This window comes from Melanerpes formicivorus, unplaced genomic scaffold (assembly GCF_026170545.1).
Source record: "Melanerpes formicivorus ecotype bairdi unplaced genomic scaffold, bMelFor1.0.p_v2 SCAF_5, whole genome shotgun sequence".
Classification (NCBI taxonomy): domain Eukaryota; kingdom Metazoa; phylum Chordata; class Aves; order Piciformes; family Picidae; genus Melanerpes; species Melanerpes formicivorus.
Genome location: NW_027142357.1, coordinates 11,578,706 through 11,595,544, shown reverse-complemented (window position 1 = coordinate 11,595,544; position 16,839 = coordinate 11,578,706). Strand labels below are relative to the sequence as shown.

Genomic DNA, 16,839 nt, shown 5'->3' with positions numbered 1-16,839 from the left:
GAGGCAGGCTTTGGCCAGGGACAAAGGAGAAGCCTCTGCAAGGCTGAATGGTGATATGGATGGGACATATGTCTGCTACTTGCCAAAGGTTCTGTCAGAGGGAGCCTATCAGAAATGAAGACTCTCCATAACCCTCCCCTGATGCCTCCTTCCTGGGGCACTCTTTACAGTTCCTTCCCCATAAAAACCATGGGTGATATCCAGGGCAGAGCACCAACCTGTGAAGTGAGATGAACTTGGGACTTGATACAAAGACTTTTATCAAATTAGTGATTATACATTTACCACACAATAAATACCACAAGGATCACAAGTTAGGCTGCAGCACAGATTGCTTAAAAGCACAGAGCTGGTGCTATTGCTTCAGTACCAGCAGTACTTCTCTTCCTGAGTGGTACTCACCAGATTTCTGCAGAAATGGCCCCAGTGATTCATGCTCATCTGCAAGCCACAGTGACTCTGGTTCTGCTCCTGTCCATGCTCAGTTTGGCTGCTGGTGGGAAGCTGCTGGTTGTGCCAGTGGATGGGAGTCATTGGCTCAGCATGAGGGAAGTGTTGGACAGACTCAGTCAGAAGGGACATGAAATAGTCGTCGTTGCACCGGAAGCCTCATTACAGATAAAGCCATCAAAGAATCTCATTATGAAAACATACCCAGTCCCTTTCACACAGGAAGAGATGGAAGAAAGTTTACAGGAGTTTTTGCAAGTTCCATTTGAAGAAGGATCTTTACTGGGAAGATTTTTTAAAGTATACGAAGGTATGAAAAATCTCTCTGTTATATCGATCGCTGGCTGTAGACAATTGCTGTACAACAAGGAGCTCATCAGATATCTTGAGGAAAGCAAGTTTGATGCTCTCTTTACAGACCCTGTAGTGCCCTGTGGACAGATACTAGCAGAGCATCTTTCACTTCCTTCCGTGTTTTTTTTACGAGGAGTGCCATGCGGTTTAGATTTGAAAGCCACTCAGTGTCCCAGTCCCCCTTCTTACGTCCCCAGGGCATTTACAGCGTACTCAGACCACATGAACTTTCCCCAGCGGGTGAAGAATCTGCTCTTTGAGTTCCTAAATTATTTTCTCTGTGATTTTGCCTTTCAACCATTCGCAGAAATGGCTTCTGAGTTCCTCCATCAGACCATGACTGTGTCAGAACTTTTAAGCCACGCTTCCATTTGGCTCATGAGATTTGATTTTGTGTTAGATTATCCAAGACCTTTGATGCCCAACACGATTTTTATTGGAGGAGTACACTGTGCTCACAAGGAGCTACCTCAGGTAGGTGACACTCTGGTTTCAATTCATGCTGTGGTCCACTTCTGTGTTCACAGAGGTGGAATTTCAAGTTCCTGGTAGGAATGAAGTTCCTGGCTTGGTTGACTTAGGCAAACCCTTGTGAAAGAAATTCTTTTTCTCTCACTTTCTTCCTCACTTTCCATTTCCTGTGTAGGCAGCTATACCTGTGCACTTAGAAAGTTGTTCAGTTGATGCCTCTAGGTTACACCTACATGAAACCATTTTGTATAACACTGTGCAACTTGGTAGCTCCTTTCTCCCACAGTGAGTGATGGAAGAGCAGAGGGTAAGTGTGAGGGCCTGTCAGAGACTTGCAGTTAGGTACAATCCATACAACTTTGCAAACTGTTGTAGTACGGTCTGGCATTTACTGGGAAATGCATGTCAGGCTTCTGTCCTCATGCAGCCTTGCTGCCTTACCACTATCTTCTCTGCCAACAAATTTGTCTACTTCTTCACAAGGGTATTTCCAAAGCTGGAATCAGGAAGAATGTCAAAAGCTGTAGGCTGTCAGATAAGAAGCATCATTTCTATTTACAGGCAGGCCTCAGATTTGATCTTGCTGATGGCTGTGTGAGATCTGAGGAAAAAACAAAAAGAAAAGAAAAAAAAGAAGTCAATGAGCCTCAGGATCTGCATGTGATCACTTGGCTCAGAAAGCTCCCTACAAACAGAGCCTGCCACCACCTGATGAATTCAGTTTCTTTGCTATAGATAGGATAAAGAAAAGATGGTGGCAAGGTTAGAATTGAATAGAATAAGAATAAGAATAAGAATAAGAATAAGAATAAGAATAAGAATAAGAATAAGAATAAGAATAGAATTAGAATAGACCAGACCAGACTGGAAAAGACCCTCGAGATCATCAAGTCCAACCTATCACCCAACACCGTCTTATCAACTAAACCATGGCACCAAGGACCCCATCCAGTCTCCTTCTAAACACCTCCAGTGATGGTGACTCCACCATCTCCCTGGGCAGCACATTCCAATGGCCAATCACTCTTTCTTTGAAGAACTTCTTCCTAACATCCAGCATAAACCTCCCCTGGAGCAGCTTGAGACAGTGTCCTCTTGTTCTGGTGCTTGTTGTCTGGGAGAAGAGACCAGCTCCCACCTGGCTACAATCTCCCTTCAAGATGTTTTGATATTCCCGAGTGCAGTGTTTACAGTCATCTATGAAACTGAGTTTGTTCTTTCATAGATATCTTTACTTAAAGGTTGACTCTGTGCTTGTGAGCCTTCTCTAAAGTGTCTACTGGCAAGAAAAAAAACATTTTCCTATGGCAAATTTTCCTTTTGACTTGCTGCAGCAGCAAGAGTCAGTGGCAAGTTTGGATTTGTGAAACTTATCCTCTTCCTTTCACTGATCTCATGGCCAGAGATTCTCATAGTGTGTTTCTGCTTTCTGTGTGTTGCCAGTAGACATAAAGCTAGTTTCTGGGATCTAAGTGCAAGCTCTGTGCTGGCATTTGATTCCATGATTTGGTCTACAACACTCGACAGAATCTGCTAGGTCACAGCTATGACATCCTCATTAACTTTTACAGTGCGTTTAGCCTTGCTTGAGCTGATGACCATTAGAGCAAAACAACTTTTTCAGAACTAATAACCTTTCACTTCCAAGTGATTCTCCACAAGAATCAGTGTTTCTGTTGCTTTGTGGTAGAAGAATCTTGGTTTTCTCTGGTATGGATGAGAATTTTTTTTCTCTGTGCCTTGGATCACAGTTGTACCAAGAGTCCTTCTTTTAAGCATTCCCCCAGGATGGAGCAGCCTGCCACAAAGCTCAGTGGGTAAAAGTCCAGTATGAGTCAGGCAGTGGAGCTGCCTATGAAAAGCTTCTACCACAGAGCAATTTCCTCATGTGAATACTGTTAGGTACCAGTGATCAAAGCATCAGTAACATCTCAAGATGCAGGGAGATCTGGAAGTGCAAGCTGAAGCCATCAATAGCCAGCACTCTGGGGAAGGGTTCACAGCACCTGAAAAGGTTTCTTGTTTTATCAGACACCAAACACTTGATACTGGAAAGGCCCTCAAGAGGGCATGTGGCCAGAAACTCTCTGGCCAAAACAAGGTTTGACATTTCAGCAGGTTGCTCAGGTCCTTTTTGGTAACATCTTCTGCAAGAGTTTAATTTAATAAGGTTACTAAACCCCTCTCTATTATATTTCAAAAGTCATGGCAGTCTGGTGAAGTCCCCACAGACTGGAAAAGGGGAAACATTGCCCCCATCTTCAAAAAGGGCAAGAAGGAGGAACCAGGGAACTACAGGCCAGTCAGTCTCACCTCTGTGCCTGGAAAGATCATGGAGCAGATCCCACTGGAGTCACTACTGGCTCAGAAGAAAAGTGAAGAGGTGATTGGGAACAGTCAGCATGGCTTTGCCAAGGGCAAATCCTGCCTGACCAACCTGGTGGCCTTCTATGAGCAGGTGACAAAATTAATAGATGAGGGGTGAGTAACTGATGTCATTTACCTGGACCTGAGCAAAGCCTTCGACACTGTCCCGCACCACATCCTGGTCTCCAAACTGGTGACACATGGGTTTGATGGGTGGACCACTAGATGGATAAGGAACTGGCTTGATGGCCGCACCCAAAGAGTGGCTGTCAATGGCTCCATGTCCCAGTGGAGGCCAGTGACAAGCGGAGTCCCTCAGGGATCAGTCCTGGGACCTGTCTTGTTCAACATCTTTGTGGGTGACATGGACAGTGGCATTGAGTGCACCCTCAGCAAGTTTGCTGATGACACCAAGCTGTGTGGTGCAGCAGACGCGCTGGAGGGAAGGGAGGCCATCCAGAGGGACCTTGACAGGCTGGAGAGGTGGGCACAAGCCAACCTCATGAAGTTCAGTAAGAGCAAGTGCAGGGTCCTGCATCTGGGTCGAGGCAATCCCAGGCACAAATACAGGCTGGGCAGTGACTGGCTGGAAAGTAGCCCTGAGGAGAGAGACTTGGGGGTGCTGGTGGACAAAAAGCTCAACATGAGCTCTCAATGTGCACTTGCAGCCCGCAAAGCCAATCAGATCCTGGGCTGCATCAGAAGTGTGGCTAGCAGGTCGAGGCAGGTGATCCTCCCCCTCTACTCAGCCCTGGTGAGACCCCACCTGGAGTACTGTGTCCAGTTCTGGAGCCCCTATTACAAGAGGGATCTGGAGGTGCTGGAACGTGTCCAGAGAAGGGCCACAAGGATGATCAGAGGGCTGGAGCACCTCTCCTATGAGGACAGACTGAAGGAGTTGGGGCTGTTCAGTCTGCAGAAGAGAAGGCACCGAGGTGACCTAATTGTGGCCTTCCAGTATCTGAAGGGGGCCCACAGAAAGGCTGGGGAAGGACTTCTCAGGATCTCAGGTAGTGATAGGAGTAGGGGGAATGGAATGAAGCTGGAGGAGGGGAGATTCAGGCTAGATGTGAGGAGGAGATTCTTCACCATGAGAGTGGTGAAGCCCTGGAATGGGTTGTGCAGGGAGGTGGTTGAGGCCCCGTCCCTGGAGGTGTTTAAAACCAGGCTGGATGAGGCTCTGTCCAGCCTGAGCTAGTGTGGGGTGTCCCTGCCCATGGCAGGGGGGTTGGAACTAGATGATTCTTGTGGCCCCTTCCAACCCTGAATGATACCATGATACTATGAATTTGAGAAGTCCTTTACTGGTCTTCTGTTCTGCCTTATGGATCCTGAACTCCTGCATAATTTCCTCACCTTCAGATTTTTATTTCTTTTTTAAATTTGAAGGTATTGCCATGGCTCAGGTCACACACACTCACTGTAGAATGTGTCAGTTCTTAATGTCAAGCAGTGCAGAGCAAGAGCTTATCTGTGCATCTTCTGCAACAGCTTCACGGTTGTTTTTTTCAGTCCAGCTATTCAGGCTGCCACATATCTCACAGGGGTGGATGATCAAAACCCTCATTCATTTGTGCTTTGCAAAACATTGTAGTATTTCTATGGTGCTTAATGTACCATTTTTGTCACACACTCATAGACCTATTCACTCTGGAAACAATCTCAAACAGGTCTTCCACACCTGCTATGGGGTCACAAAGCTCACAGAGATAAGTGTTCAAAGAGACAGGTGCAGGGGTGAGGCAGGCCTAGTTCAGGGCAAAGGAGCAGCCTCTGCAAGGTGATATGGATGTGACATACCTCTGGTCCTTGCCAAAAGTTCAGCCAAAGGGTTCCTATCAAAAATGCAGTCTCAACACAACTGTCCCCTTTTGCCTCCTTCCTGGGGCACTCTTTACAGTTCCTTCACCATGAACATATGGGCGTTGCCTGCTACACTGCACCAACCTACAAAGGGAGATGAACTTAGGACCTGAGAACCAGCAATTTGTCACATCACTGATTGTACATTTACCACACAGTAAATACCTGATGGATCAAAAGTCAGGCTGTGGCACAGATTGCTTAAAAGCACAGGGCTGGTGCTATTGCTTCAGTACCACCAGTGGTTTTCTTCCTGAGTGGTACTCAGCAGATTTCTGCAGAAATGGCCCCAGTGATTCATGCTCATCTGCAAATCACAGTGACTCTGGTTCTGCTCCTGTCCATGCTCAGTTTGGCTACTGGCGGGAAACTGCTGGTGGTGCCATTGGATGGGAGTCATTGGCTCAGCATGAGGGAAGTGTTACACAGACTCAGTCAGAAGGGACATGAAGTAGTCGTCGTTGCACCTGAAATCAATGTACATATAAAGCCATCAAAGAATCTCATTATGAAAATGTACCCAGTTCCATTCACACAGGAAGAGCTGGATCACACTTTCAAGAGAGCAAGCCAGGAGGTATTTGAAGAAGGACCTTTTCTGGAAAGATTTCTTAAAACATATGAACGAAGGAAAACAGTGTCTGCAACTTTACTATCTACTTGTAAACACTTGCTGTATAACAAAGAACTTGTCAGGTACCTTATGGAGAAGAAATTTGATGCTGTCTTTACAGATCCAATACTACCCTGTGGACAGATAGTGGCCGAGTATCTTTCAGTCCCTTCCATAGTTTTTTTGCAGCAAATACCATGTGGTTTAGATTTTGAAGCCACCCAATGTCCCAATCCCCCTTCTTACATCCCCAGGTTATTTACAGACCTTACAGACCACATGAACTTTCTGCAGAGAGTGAAGAATATGCTCTTTGACTTTGTAAATTATTTCCTCTGTGATTTTGTCTTTGACCCATACTCACAACTGGCTTCTGAGTTCCTCCAGAGGAATGTGACCGTGCTCAGTCTCTTAAGCAAGGCTTCCATTTGGCTTCTAAAGATAGACTTTGTTTTACAATATCCAAGACCATTGATGCCCAACATGGTTTTGATTGGTGGGGTAAACTGTGCTCCCAAGAAGCTATCTCAGGTGGGTCATACTCTGTTGTTTTTGTTCTGGTTGTTATTGCAGTCTTTTAGACACTCTGAAAATTTGTAGCACAGGTTTCCTAAGAAGGGTCTCTTTCTGTGGGCAACAGGATTGCAACTGCTTTGTACTTTGCAAAGATGTGCCTGTACTCCTGCCAGTGAGGGCATCCCAGTATCACAGCATAAAACATGGAGCAAGTGCTGTAAGTGAATTTAGGTCTGGGAAACTGCACTGCTTATCTGTCACTGCTTAGAGCCAGCTGTAACATTAGAGCATGTTGTTAAAGGGCTTTTGATGTGGTGCAAAGCAGCTTTTCACGAGAAGACCTTCACTCATCCTGTGATCCACCTTGACACTGCAGATTTCCTCCATGCTCAGACCTTTTTTTCTTTAAAGAAGGATTCTGTCTGTTTTGAATTATCCTAGAGTCATACTCACCTTTTTGTCCACAAGGACCCTAGGTCATTTTCTGCAGCACTGCTGTTTGGATTGCACCCTGTCATGTGGCATGGGGTTTCCCCATCCCAGTGACATAACTTTGCTTTTGCCTTTGCTGACTTTAGTGAGGCTCCTATTGGCATATTTCTTCAGTTTGTGGCATTCTTTTTGCATATCACTGACCAACGATGCTCCTCTTTCAAAGTATCAAGTGCCATCATTAAAAAAAATAATTATAATTTAGGTTACTTTGTTCTTATAAAATAAAGGTTGTGTTTATTTCAGGGTGTTTTTGTTTTTCATGTGTATTGAAATATATTCTGTGGTTAGCAGAGTCCCATCATAGCTTCTATTTTTACAAATTACTCTTCCTGGGAAGCAAGTTTTTCCGATATTGACTTTGCAAAACAGTGGAGTAGAGCTTATTTTTCAGGAAAAGTTGAATCTGACACAGTAAAAAGGCAATGTTTTGATGAAGATTCAAAATTGGCCTCAATCTAGAAAAGCAGAGATGGAATAATCTATATAGCTAAACCTGGGAAAAGAACTATGACAGAGGATCCATGGCAGAGGTCTATAAAATCTAGAGAAGTGTAGGAAAGGTGAAAGGGCAGCTGATAAGTGACTTCTCCCAGAACCTGACCTGTGACTAATACTGAAAAAAGGCAGCAGTAAACTTATAGCAAACAAAAGACAGTATTTATTCACACCACACACCCCATATTTGTATTTTGTAGACAAAACCTGTGAGCCTCAAAAGGATTTGAATGGTTAATAAGAGAGACATTCTGACTGCTAGGCTTACAAAAGAGGGAAGCATGGCTTCCCCTGATGAGGGCTATTTGCTGTACCCTTTCCAAACTCTTGGAACCCAGCTCTGTACTTTACTTTCTCCTGATAGATGATCTCGTTTCACCCTTGCCATTGGAACAGTCTGAACTTGTGGACTTCAGTCTCTGCATTCCTACACACGTGACAGGCTGTTTGCATGTTGCTCAAAAGGCACTGACGCAGCTTTAAAACTCTTACAAAGTTGCCTTCAGCCTTTAAGGGTTTCGTTTGTGGCTTAAACCTCTTTCATGTTGCTTTATAGCTTTACAAGCTAGCACAGGGTCACAATATGGCTGCAACTCCAGGTTAACTACCCAAGTGTGCACTGCCACCTTAGGGCACACATAATGCTGCATCACCTCCTTACCTGAGGTCTTTTCCTCTCTCTCACTGAAAGATGACAACGCACACCTGGGTGCCGCAGCTACCTCTCTGCTTGGCTTGTTAGGACACCTTCTCTCCACCTCTTTTAGCTTTAGGTCTTTTGAAATTGCCTCTTGCTCAGCTAGGAGGAACATTTTGACTGAACAGGCTGCAGAATGTGACTGGTTTGATGTCTGAAAGTCCTTCCTCTTTAATGCAGTTTCCTTAGTCATTAGAGTCCTTCTTGCTGGCTCATGAGAATCTCTTCTTTTACCATGACACACGGAGAACCTCCTATCAAAGTAAACTTTTGAGGACACATTTCATATGAGCCCTTTGATGTGCTCATATCACCCAGGCAGCTCTGAGGTGAAGCATTAATATTTTCCAAGTCTTTTATAAATGAAACATTATTTGGACTGACAGGAAGAGATTCTTATTTGGAAAATTAATGATCTGTTAACTGGCCCTTTTGAGCAGATCACTTATTGAAGGATCCATTGGTGCACCTCCAGTATAAAGAGGTGGGTGTTTCCCAATTTAACTGATTCTTTGATTTCTTGTCTGCTAAATTACCTGAACTTTAACACTTCTTAACCCATTTTTGCTGATTATACATTTACCACAAAGCAAATAAGTGTAAGGATCATCCAGAGAAAGCACAGCACAGATTGCCTAAAAACATGGAGCTAGGCATCTTCTTCTTGAGCAGCACTCACCAGATTTCTGCAGAAATGGCCCCAGTGCACAGTGCTCATCTGCAAGTCACAGTGACTCTGGTTCCACTCCTGTTCCTGCTCGGTTTGGCTGCTGGTGGGAAGCTGCTGGTGGTGCCGGTGGATGGGAGTCATTGGCTCAGCATGCACAAAATCATGGACAGTCTTATGCGAAGGGACGTGAAACAGTCATCGTTGCACCTGAAATCAATGTACATATAAAACCATCTGAGAACTTTGTTATGAAAATGGATCTAATACCTTTCACACAGGAAGAGGTGGATGGAAGTATCTCATCTTTTCATCAAGAAGTATGTGAAGAAGGTTCTTTTCCGGAAAGATTGCTTAACATGTACCAGGGCTGAAATGCATCTCTGTCACTTCTCTACCTGTGCACACTTACTACACAACAAGGAGCTTGTCAGATATCTTGAGGAGAGAAAGTTCGATGCTGTCTCTACAGACCCTGTAGTGCCCTGTGGGCAGATACTGGCAGAGCATCTTTCACTTCCTTCTGTGGTATTTTATGGGTAATGCCATGTGGTTTCCATTTTGAAGCAACTCAATGTCTCAATCCTCCTTCTTATGTCCCATGGCACTCACAGACAATAGACTGCAAGAACTTTCTCCAGTGTGTTAAGAACATAATCCTTGTAAACCCAAGTTATTTTCTCTGTGATTTTGTCTATCAACCTATCAGAGATTTCCTATAATGAGATGTGAGTGTGCCCAGTCTCTTAAGCCAGTCTTCCGTAAGGCTCATGAGGTTCGATTTTGTGTTAGATTATCCTTTGACGCCCAACATCTTGCAAATGGAGGAGTAAACTGTGCTCACCTCAGGTGGTTCACACTCTGTGTGAATTTATGCTCTGATAGATTTAGATTTACGCTCTGTGTGCACAAAGGGGTCCCAGTTTGGGACGTCTTACTCCAGAAACAACCTTAAACAGTTTATGGACATGTGCTGAGGGGGCCACAAGGCTCATAGGAATGAGTGCTCCAAGAGATGGGTGCAGGCGTGAGAGGCAGGCTTTGATCACTTGGCTCAGAAAGCTCCCTACAAACAGAGCCTGCCACCCCCTGATGAATTCAGTTTCTTTGCTAGAGCTAGGAGAAATAAATGAAGTGACAGGAAAAGCTTGATCTTCTTTCAGAAAACAATTCCCTCGTGTGAATACTGCTAGGTACCACCAGTCAAACCATCAGTAACATCTCAGAGTTCACGGAGATCTGAATGTGCATGGTGAAGCTATCGATGGCCAGCACTCTGGGGAAGGGGAAGGGTTCACAGCACCTGAAAAGGTTTCTTGTTTTATTAGACACCAGACTCTTGATACTGGAAAGACCCTCAAGAGGGCATGTGGCCAGAAACTCCCTGGCCAAAACAAGGGCAAGTTTGACATTTCAGCAGGTTGCTCAGGTCCTTTTTGGTAACATCTTCCACAAAAAAGAGTTTAATTTGAGAAGTCCTTTACTGGTCTTCTGTTCTGCCTTCTGGATCCTGAATCCCTGCATAATTTCCCCACATTCCTCAGACTTTTTTTTTTTTTTAAATACATATTATGTGAAGGTATTGCCACAGTTTGCAAAGCGGTTGACTCAAAAGATACATTAGTTTGGAAGGTGACATCAGTGACTAGAGTGCTTGATTTGCAGATGCACATAGCCACAGGTCAGCAGTGTGTCACATGAATTCCATCAGATGCGTCATTGCAGAGCTTTTCAGCCATTCCATTTGGCTGGGAAAAACCAAAAAGTTATGTTGTTCTACATATCCTATGCCACTAAAGTTGCTCAGATCTCATTGTTGAGAAGTTAAGAGCAAAAGCCTTATCCGTTTGTGCTTTGCAGGACTTTGCAGTCCTTCCATAGTGCTTATCATACCACTTTAGTTGCACTTTCATCTTCATCAGACTTCTTATTCCAGAAACGATTTTAAACAACTATTCCACATGTGCTGTGGGGTCACAAGGCTCATAGGAACGAGTGCTCGAAAAGACAGGTGCAGGGGTGAGAGGCAGGCTTTGGCCAGGGACAAAGGAGAAGCCTCTGCAAGGCTGAACGGTGATATGGATGTGACATATGTCTGCTACTTGCCAAAGGTTCTGTCAGAGGGAGCCTATCAGAAATGAAGACTCTCCATAACACTCCCCTGATGCCTCCTTCCTGGGGCACTCTTTACAGTTCCTTCCCCATAAAAACCATGGGTGATATCCAGGGCAGAGCACCAACCTGTGAAGTGAGATGAACTTGGGACTTGATACAAAGACTTTTATCAAATTAGTGATTATACATTTACCACACAATAAATACCACAAGGATCACAAGTTAGGCTGCAGCACAGATTGCTTAAAAGCACAGAGCTGGTGCTATTGCTTCAGTACCAGCAGTACTTCTCTTCCTGAGTGGTACTCAGCAGATTTCTGCAGAAATGGCCCCAGTGATTCATGCTCATCTGCAAGCCACAGTGACTCTGGTTCTGCTCCTGTCCATGCTCAGTTTGGCTGCTGGTGGGAAGCTGCTGGTTGTGCCAGTGGATGGGAGTCATTGGCTCAGCATGAGGGAAGTGTTGGACAGACTCAGTCAGAAGGGACATGAAATAGTCGTCGTTGCACCGGAAGCCTCATTACACATAAAGCCATCAAAGAATTTCATTATGAAAACATACCCAGTCCCTTTCACACAGGAAGAGATGGAAGAAAGTTTACAGGAGTTTTTGCAAGTTCCGTTTGAAGAAGGATCTTTACTGGGAAGATTTTTTAAAGTATACGAAGGTATGAAAAATCTCTCTGTTATATCGATCGCTGGCTGTAGACAATTGCTGTACAACAAGGAGCTCATCAGATATCTTGAGGAAAGCACGTTTGATGCTCTCTTTACAGACCCTGTAGTGCCCTGTGGACAGATACTAGCAGAGCATCTTTCACTTCCTTCCGTGTTTTTTTTACGAGGAGTGCCATGCGGTTTAGATTTGAAAGCCACTCAGTGTCCCAGTCCCCCTTCTTACGTCCCCAGGGCATTTACAGCGTACTCAGACCACATGAACTTTCCCCAGCGGGTGAAGAATCTGCTCTTTGAGTTCCTAAATTATTTTCTCTGTGATTTTGCCTTTCAACCATTCGCAGAAATGGCTTCTGAGTTCCTCCATCAGACCATGACTGTGTCAGAACTTTTAAGCCACGCTTCCATTTGGCTCATGAGATTTGATTTTGTGTTAGATTATCCAAGACCTTTGATGCCCAACACGATTTTTATTGGAGGAGTACACTGTGCTCACAAGGAGCTACCTCAGGTAGGTGACACTCTGGTTTCAATTCATGCTGTGGTCCACTTCTGTGTTCACAGAGGTGGAATTTCAAGTTCCTGGTAGGAATGAAGTTCCTGGCTTGGTTGACTTAGGCAAACCCTTGTGAAAGAAATTCTTTTTCTCTCACTTTCTTCCTCACTTTCCATTTCCTGTGTAGGCAGCTATACCTGTGCACTTAGAAAGTTGTTCAGTTGATGCCTCTAGGTTACACCTACATGAAACCATTTTGTATAACACTGTGCAACTTGGTAGCTCCTTTCTCCCACAGTGAGTGATGGAAGAGCAGAGGGTAAGTGTGAGGGCCTGTCAGAGACTTGCAGTTAGGTACAATCCATACAACTTTGCAAACTGTTGTAGTACGGTCTGGCATTTACTGGGAAATGCATGTCAGGCTTCTGTCCTCATGCAGCCTTGCTGCCTTACCACTATCTTCTCTGCCAACAAATTTGTCTACTTCTTCACAAGGGTATTTCCAAAGCTGGAATCAGGAAGAATGTCAAAAGCTGTAGGCTGTCAGATAAGAAGCATCATTTCTATTTACAGGCAGGCCTCAGATTTGATCTTGCTGATGGCTGTGTGAGATCTGAGGAAAAAACAAAAAGAAAAGAAAAAAAAGAAGTCAATGAGCCTCAGGATCTGCATGTGATCACTTGGCTCAGAAAGCTCCCTACAAACAGAGCCTGCCACCACCTGATGAATTCAGTTTCTTTGCTATAGATAGGATAAAGAAAAGATGGTGGCAAGGTTAGAATTGAATAGAATAAGAATAAGAATAGGAATAAGAATAAGAATAAGAATAAGAATAAGAATAAGAATAAGAATAAGAATAAGAATAAGAATAAGAATAAGAATAGAATTAGAATAGACCAGACCAGACTGGAAAAGACCCTCGAGATCATCAAGTCCAACCTATCACCCAACACCGTCTTATCAACTAAACCATGGCACCAAGGACCCCATCCAGTCTCCTTCTAAACACCTCCAGTGATGGTGACTCCACCATCTCCCTGGGCAGCACATTCCAATGGCCAATCACTCTTTCTTTGAAGAACTTCTTCCTAACATCCAGCATAAACCTCCCCTGGAGCAGCTTGAGACAGTGTCCTCTTGTTCTGGTGCTTGTTGTCTGGGAGAAGAGACCAGCTCCCACCTGGCTACAATCTCCCTTCAAGATGTTTTGATATTCCCGAGTGCAGTGTTTACAGTCATCTATGAAACTGAGTTTGTTCTTTCATAGATATCTTTACTTAAAGGTTGACTCTGTGCTTGTGAGCCTTCTCTAAAGTGTCTACTGGCAAGAAAAAAAACATTTTCCTATGGCAAATTTTCCTTTTGACTTGCTGCAGCAGCAAGAGTCAGTGGCAAGTTTGGATTTGTGAAACTTATCCTCTTCCTTTCACTGATCTCATGGCCAGAGATTCTCATAGTGTGTTTCTGCTTTCTGTGTGTTGCCAGTAGACATAAAGCTAGTTTCTGGGATCTAAGTGCAAGCTCTGTGCTGGCATTTGATTCCATGATTTGGTCTACAACACTCGACAGAATCTGCTAGGTCACAGCTATGACATCCTCATTAACTTTTACAGTGCGTTTAGCCTTGCTTGAGCTGATGACCATTAGAGCAAAACAACTTTTTCAGAACTAATAACCTTTCACTTCCAAGTGATTCTCCACAAGAATCAGTGTTTCTGTTGCTTTGTGGTAGAAGAATCTTGGTTTTCTCTGGTATGGATGAGAATTTTTTTTCTCTGTGCCTTGGATCACAGTTGTACCAAGAGTCCTTCTTTTAAGCATTCCCCCAGGATGGAGCAGCCTGCCACAAAGCTCAGTGGGTAAAAGTCCAGTATGAGTCAGGCAGTGGAGCTGCAGTGACCATGAAGCAGTTGAATTTAACATCCTCAGGGCAATCAGGAGGAAGTATTCCAAGCTCACGACCCTAGACTTTAGGCATGCAGATTTTGATCGCTTCAGGGATCTGCTAGCCAAAGTGTCATGGGACAAAGCCCTGGAGGGAAGAGGGACCCAGGACAGCTGGTCAGTATTCAAGGACCACCTCCTCTGTGTCCAGGAGCTCTGTGTACCAACAAAGAGAAAAGCAGGTAAGAATGCTAGGAGGCCTGCCTGGATGGGCAAGGAGCTACTGGACACACTATTACTCAAAAGGAAACTCTACAGGAAGTGGAGGGAAGGACAGGTAGAACAGGGGGAATACAAGGAAGCTGCCCGAGCAGCAAGAGTCCTGGTCAGGAAAGCCAAAGCAGAGTTTGAGTTGAATCTAGCCAGGGAGATTAAAGGGAATACTAAGAACTTTTACAGGTATATTAATGGGAAGAAGAAGACTAGGGAAGGTGTGGGCCCCCTCAGAAAAGAAAATGGTGACATGGTCACCTGTGATGAGGAAAAGGCTGAGGTACTTAATAACTTCTTTACCTCAGTCTTCACTGCAAGGGCCTCTAGCCACACTCCTGATGTTATGGAAGTCAAAGCCAGGGACAGGGAGGAAGAACTGCCCATTGTAAGTGCAGATCAGGTTCGTGATCATCTGAAGAACCTGAAAGTGTTCAAGTCCATGGGACCCGACGGGTTACACCCACGGGTACTGAGAGAACTGGCAGATGAGGTTGCTAAACCCCTCTCTATTATATTTCAAAAGTCATGGCAGTCTGGTGAAGTCCCCACAGACTGGAAAAGGGGAAACATTGCCCCCATCTTCAAAAAGGGCAAGAAGGAGGAACCAGGGAACTACAGGCCAGTCAGTCTCACCTCTGTGCCTGGAAAGATCATGGAACAGATCCTCCTGGAGTCACTACTCGCTCAAAAGAATAGTGAAGAGGTGATTGGGAACAGTCAGCATGGCTTTGCCAAGGGCAAATCCTGCCTGACCAACCTGGTGGCCTTCTATGAGCAGGTGACAAAATTAATAGATGAGGGGCGAGCAACTGATGTCGTTTACCTGGACCTGAGCAAAGCCTTTGACACTGTCCCGCACCACATCCTGGTCTCCAAACTGGTGACACATGGGTTTGATTGGTGGACCACTAGATGGATAAGGAACTGGCTTGATGGCCGCACCCAAAGAGTGGCTGTCAATGGCTCCATGTCCCAGTGGAGGCCAGTGACAAGTGGAGTCCCTCAGGGATCAGTCCTGGGACCTATCTTATTCAACATCTTTGTGGGGGACATGGACAGTGGCATTGAGTGCACCCTCAGCAAGTTTGCTGATGACACCAAGCTGTGTGGTGCAGCAGACACACTGGAGGGAAGGGAGGCCATCCAGAGGGACCTTGACAGGCTGGAGAGGTGGGCACAGGCCAACCTCATGAAGTTCAATAAGAGCAAGTGCAGGGTCCTGCATCTGGGTCGAGGCAATCCCAGGCACAAATACAGGCTAGGCAGTGACTGGCTGGAGGATAGCCCTGAGGAGAGAGACTTGGGGGTGCTGGTGGACAAAAAGCTCAACATGAGCTCTCAGTGTGCACTTGCAGCCCGCAAAGCCAATCAGATCCTGGGCTGCATCAGGAGAAGTGTGGCTAGCAGGTCGAGGGAGGTGATCCTCCCCCTCTACTCAGCCCTGGTGAGACCCCACCTGGAGTACTGTGTCCAGTTCTGGAGCCCCTATTACAAGAGGGATGTGGAGGTGCTGGAACGTGTCCAGAGAAGGGCCACGAGGATGATCAGAGGGCTGGAGCACCTCTCCTATGAGGACAGACTGAAGGAGTTGGGGCTGTACAGTCTGCAGAAGAGAAGGCTCCGAGGTGACCTAATTGTCGCCTTCCAGTATCTGAAGGGGGCCTACAGGAAGGCAGGGGAAGGACTTCTCAGGATATCAGGTAGTGATAGGACTAGGGGGAATGGAATGAAGCTGGAGGTGGGGAGATTCAGGCTGGATGTGAGGAGGAGATTCTTCACCATGAGAGTGGTGAAGCCCTGGAATGGGTTGTCCAGGGAGGTGGTCGAGGCCCCGTCCCTGGGGGTGTTTAAGAGCAGGCTGGATGAGGCTCTGTCCAGCCTGATCTAGTGTGGGGTGTCCCTGCCCATGGCAGGGGGGTTGGAACTACATGATCCTTGTGGTCCCTTCCAACCCTGAATGAAACTATGAAACTATGAAACTATGAAAAGCTTCTACCACAGAGCAATTTCCTCATGTGAATACTGTTAGGTACCAGTGATCAAAGCATCAGTAACATCTCAAGATGCAGGGAGATCTGGAAGTGCAAGCTGAAGCCATCAATGGCCAGCACTCTGGGGAAGGGTTCACAGCACCTGAAAAGGTTTCTTGTTTTATCAGACACCAAACACTTGATACTGGAAAGGCCCTCAAGAGGGCATGTGGCCAGAAACTCTCTGGCCAAAACAAGGTTTGACATTTCAGCAGGTTGCTCAGGTCCTTTTTGGTAACACCTTCTGCAAGAAAGAGTTTAATTTGAGAAGTCCTTTACTGGTCTTCTGTTCTGCCTTATGGATCCTGAACTCCTGCATAATTTCCTCACCTTCAGATTTTTATTTCTTTTTTAAATTTGAAGGTATTGCCATGGCTC

General features: G+C 45.4%; 3 protein-coding genes across 8 annotated transcripts in view; all 3 read left to right on the top strand.

Moving 5' to 3' along the window:
- The window catches only part of LOC137441143 (UDP-glucuronosyltransferase 1A1-like), a 110,912-nt gene that overhangs the window by 73,156 nt on the left and 20,917 nt on the right, over positions 1-16,839 (top strand). Inside the window, exon 1 of one of the 6 annotated variants that reach the window (XM_068138125.1) lies at positions 11,412-12,289. The exons of the other annotated variants lie outside the window; for them this stretch is intronic. Within the exon in view, the coding sequence (XP_067994226.1) occupies positions 11,429-12,289 (861 nt within the window). The 5' untranslated portion in view covers positions 11,412-11,428. Of the gene's footprint in view, positions 1-11,411; positions 12,290-16,839 lie in introns of those variants that run through there. 6 annotated transcript variants of the gene reach the window in all.
- On the top strand, positions 328-3,968 carry LOC137441141 (UDP-glucuronosyltransferase 1A1-like). The gene has a single exon (XM_068138114.1). It carries the CDS (start codon positions 418-420, stop codon positions 1,354-1,356), a length of 939 nt encoding a protein of 312 aa, XP_067994215.1. The 5' UTR covers positions 328-417; the 3' UTR covers positions 1,357-3,968.
- Positions 4,578-8,593, top strand: LOC137441146 (UDP-glucuronosyltransferase 1A1-like). Its single transcript, XM_068138129.1, has one exon. It carries the CDS (start codon positions 5,789-5,791, stop codon positions 6,716-6,718), a length of 930 nt encoding a protein of 309 aa, XP_067994230.1. The 5' UTR covers positions 4,578-5,788; the 3' UTR covers positions 6,719-8,593.

What these genes read in the sequence shown, in the direction of transcription:
- LOC137441146 (XM_068138129.1), top strand. Translation starts at nt 5,789, where the DNA reads ATGGCCCCAGTGATTCATGCTCATCTGCAAATCACAGTGACTCTGGTT.
- LOC137441141 (XM_068138114.1), top strand. Translation starts at nt 418, where the DNA reads ATGGCCCCAGTGATTCATGCTCATCTGCAAGCCACAGTGACTCTGGTT.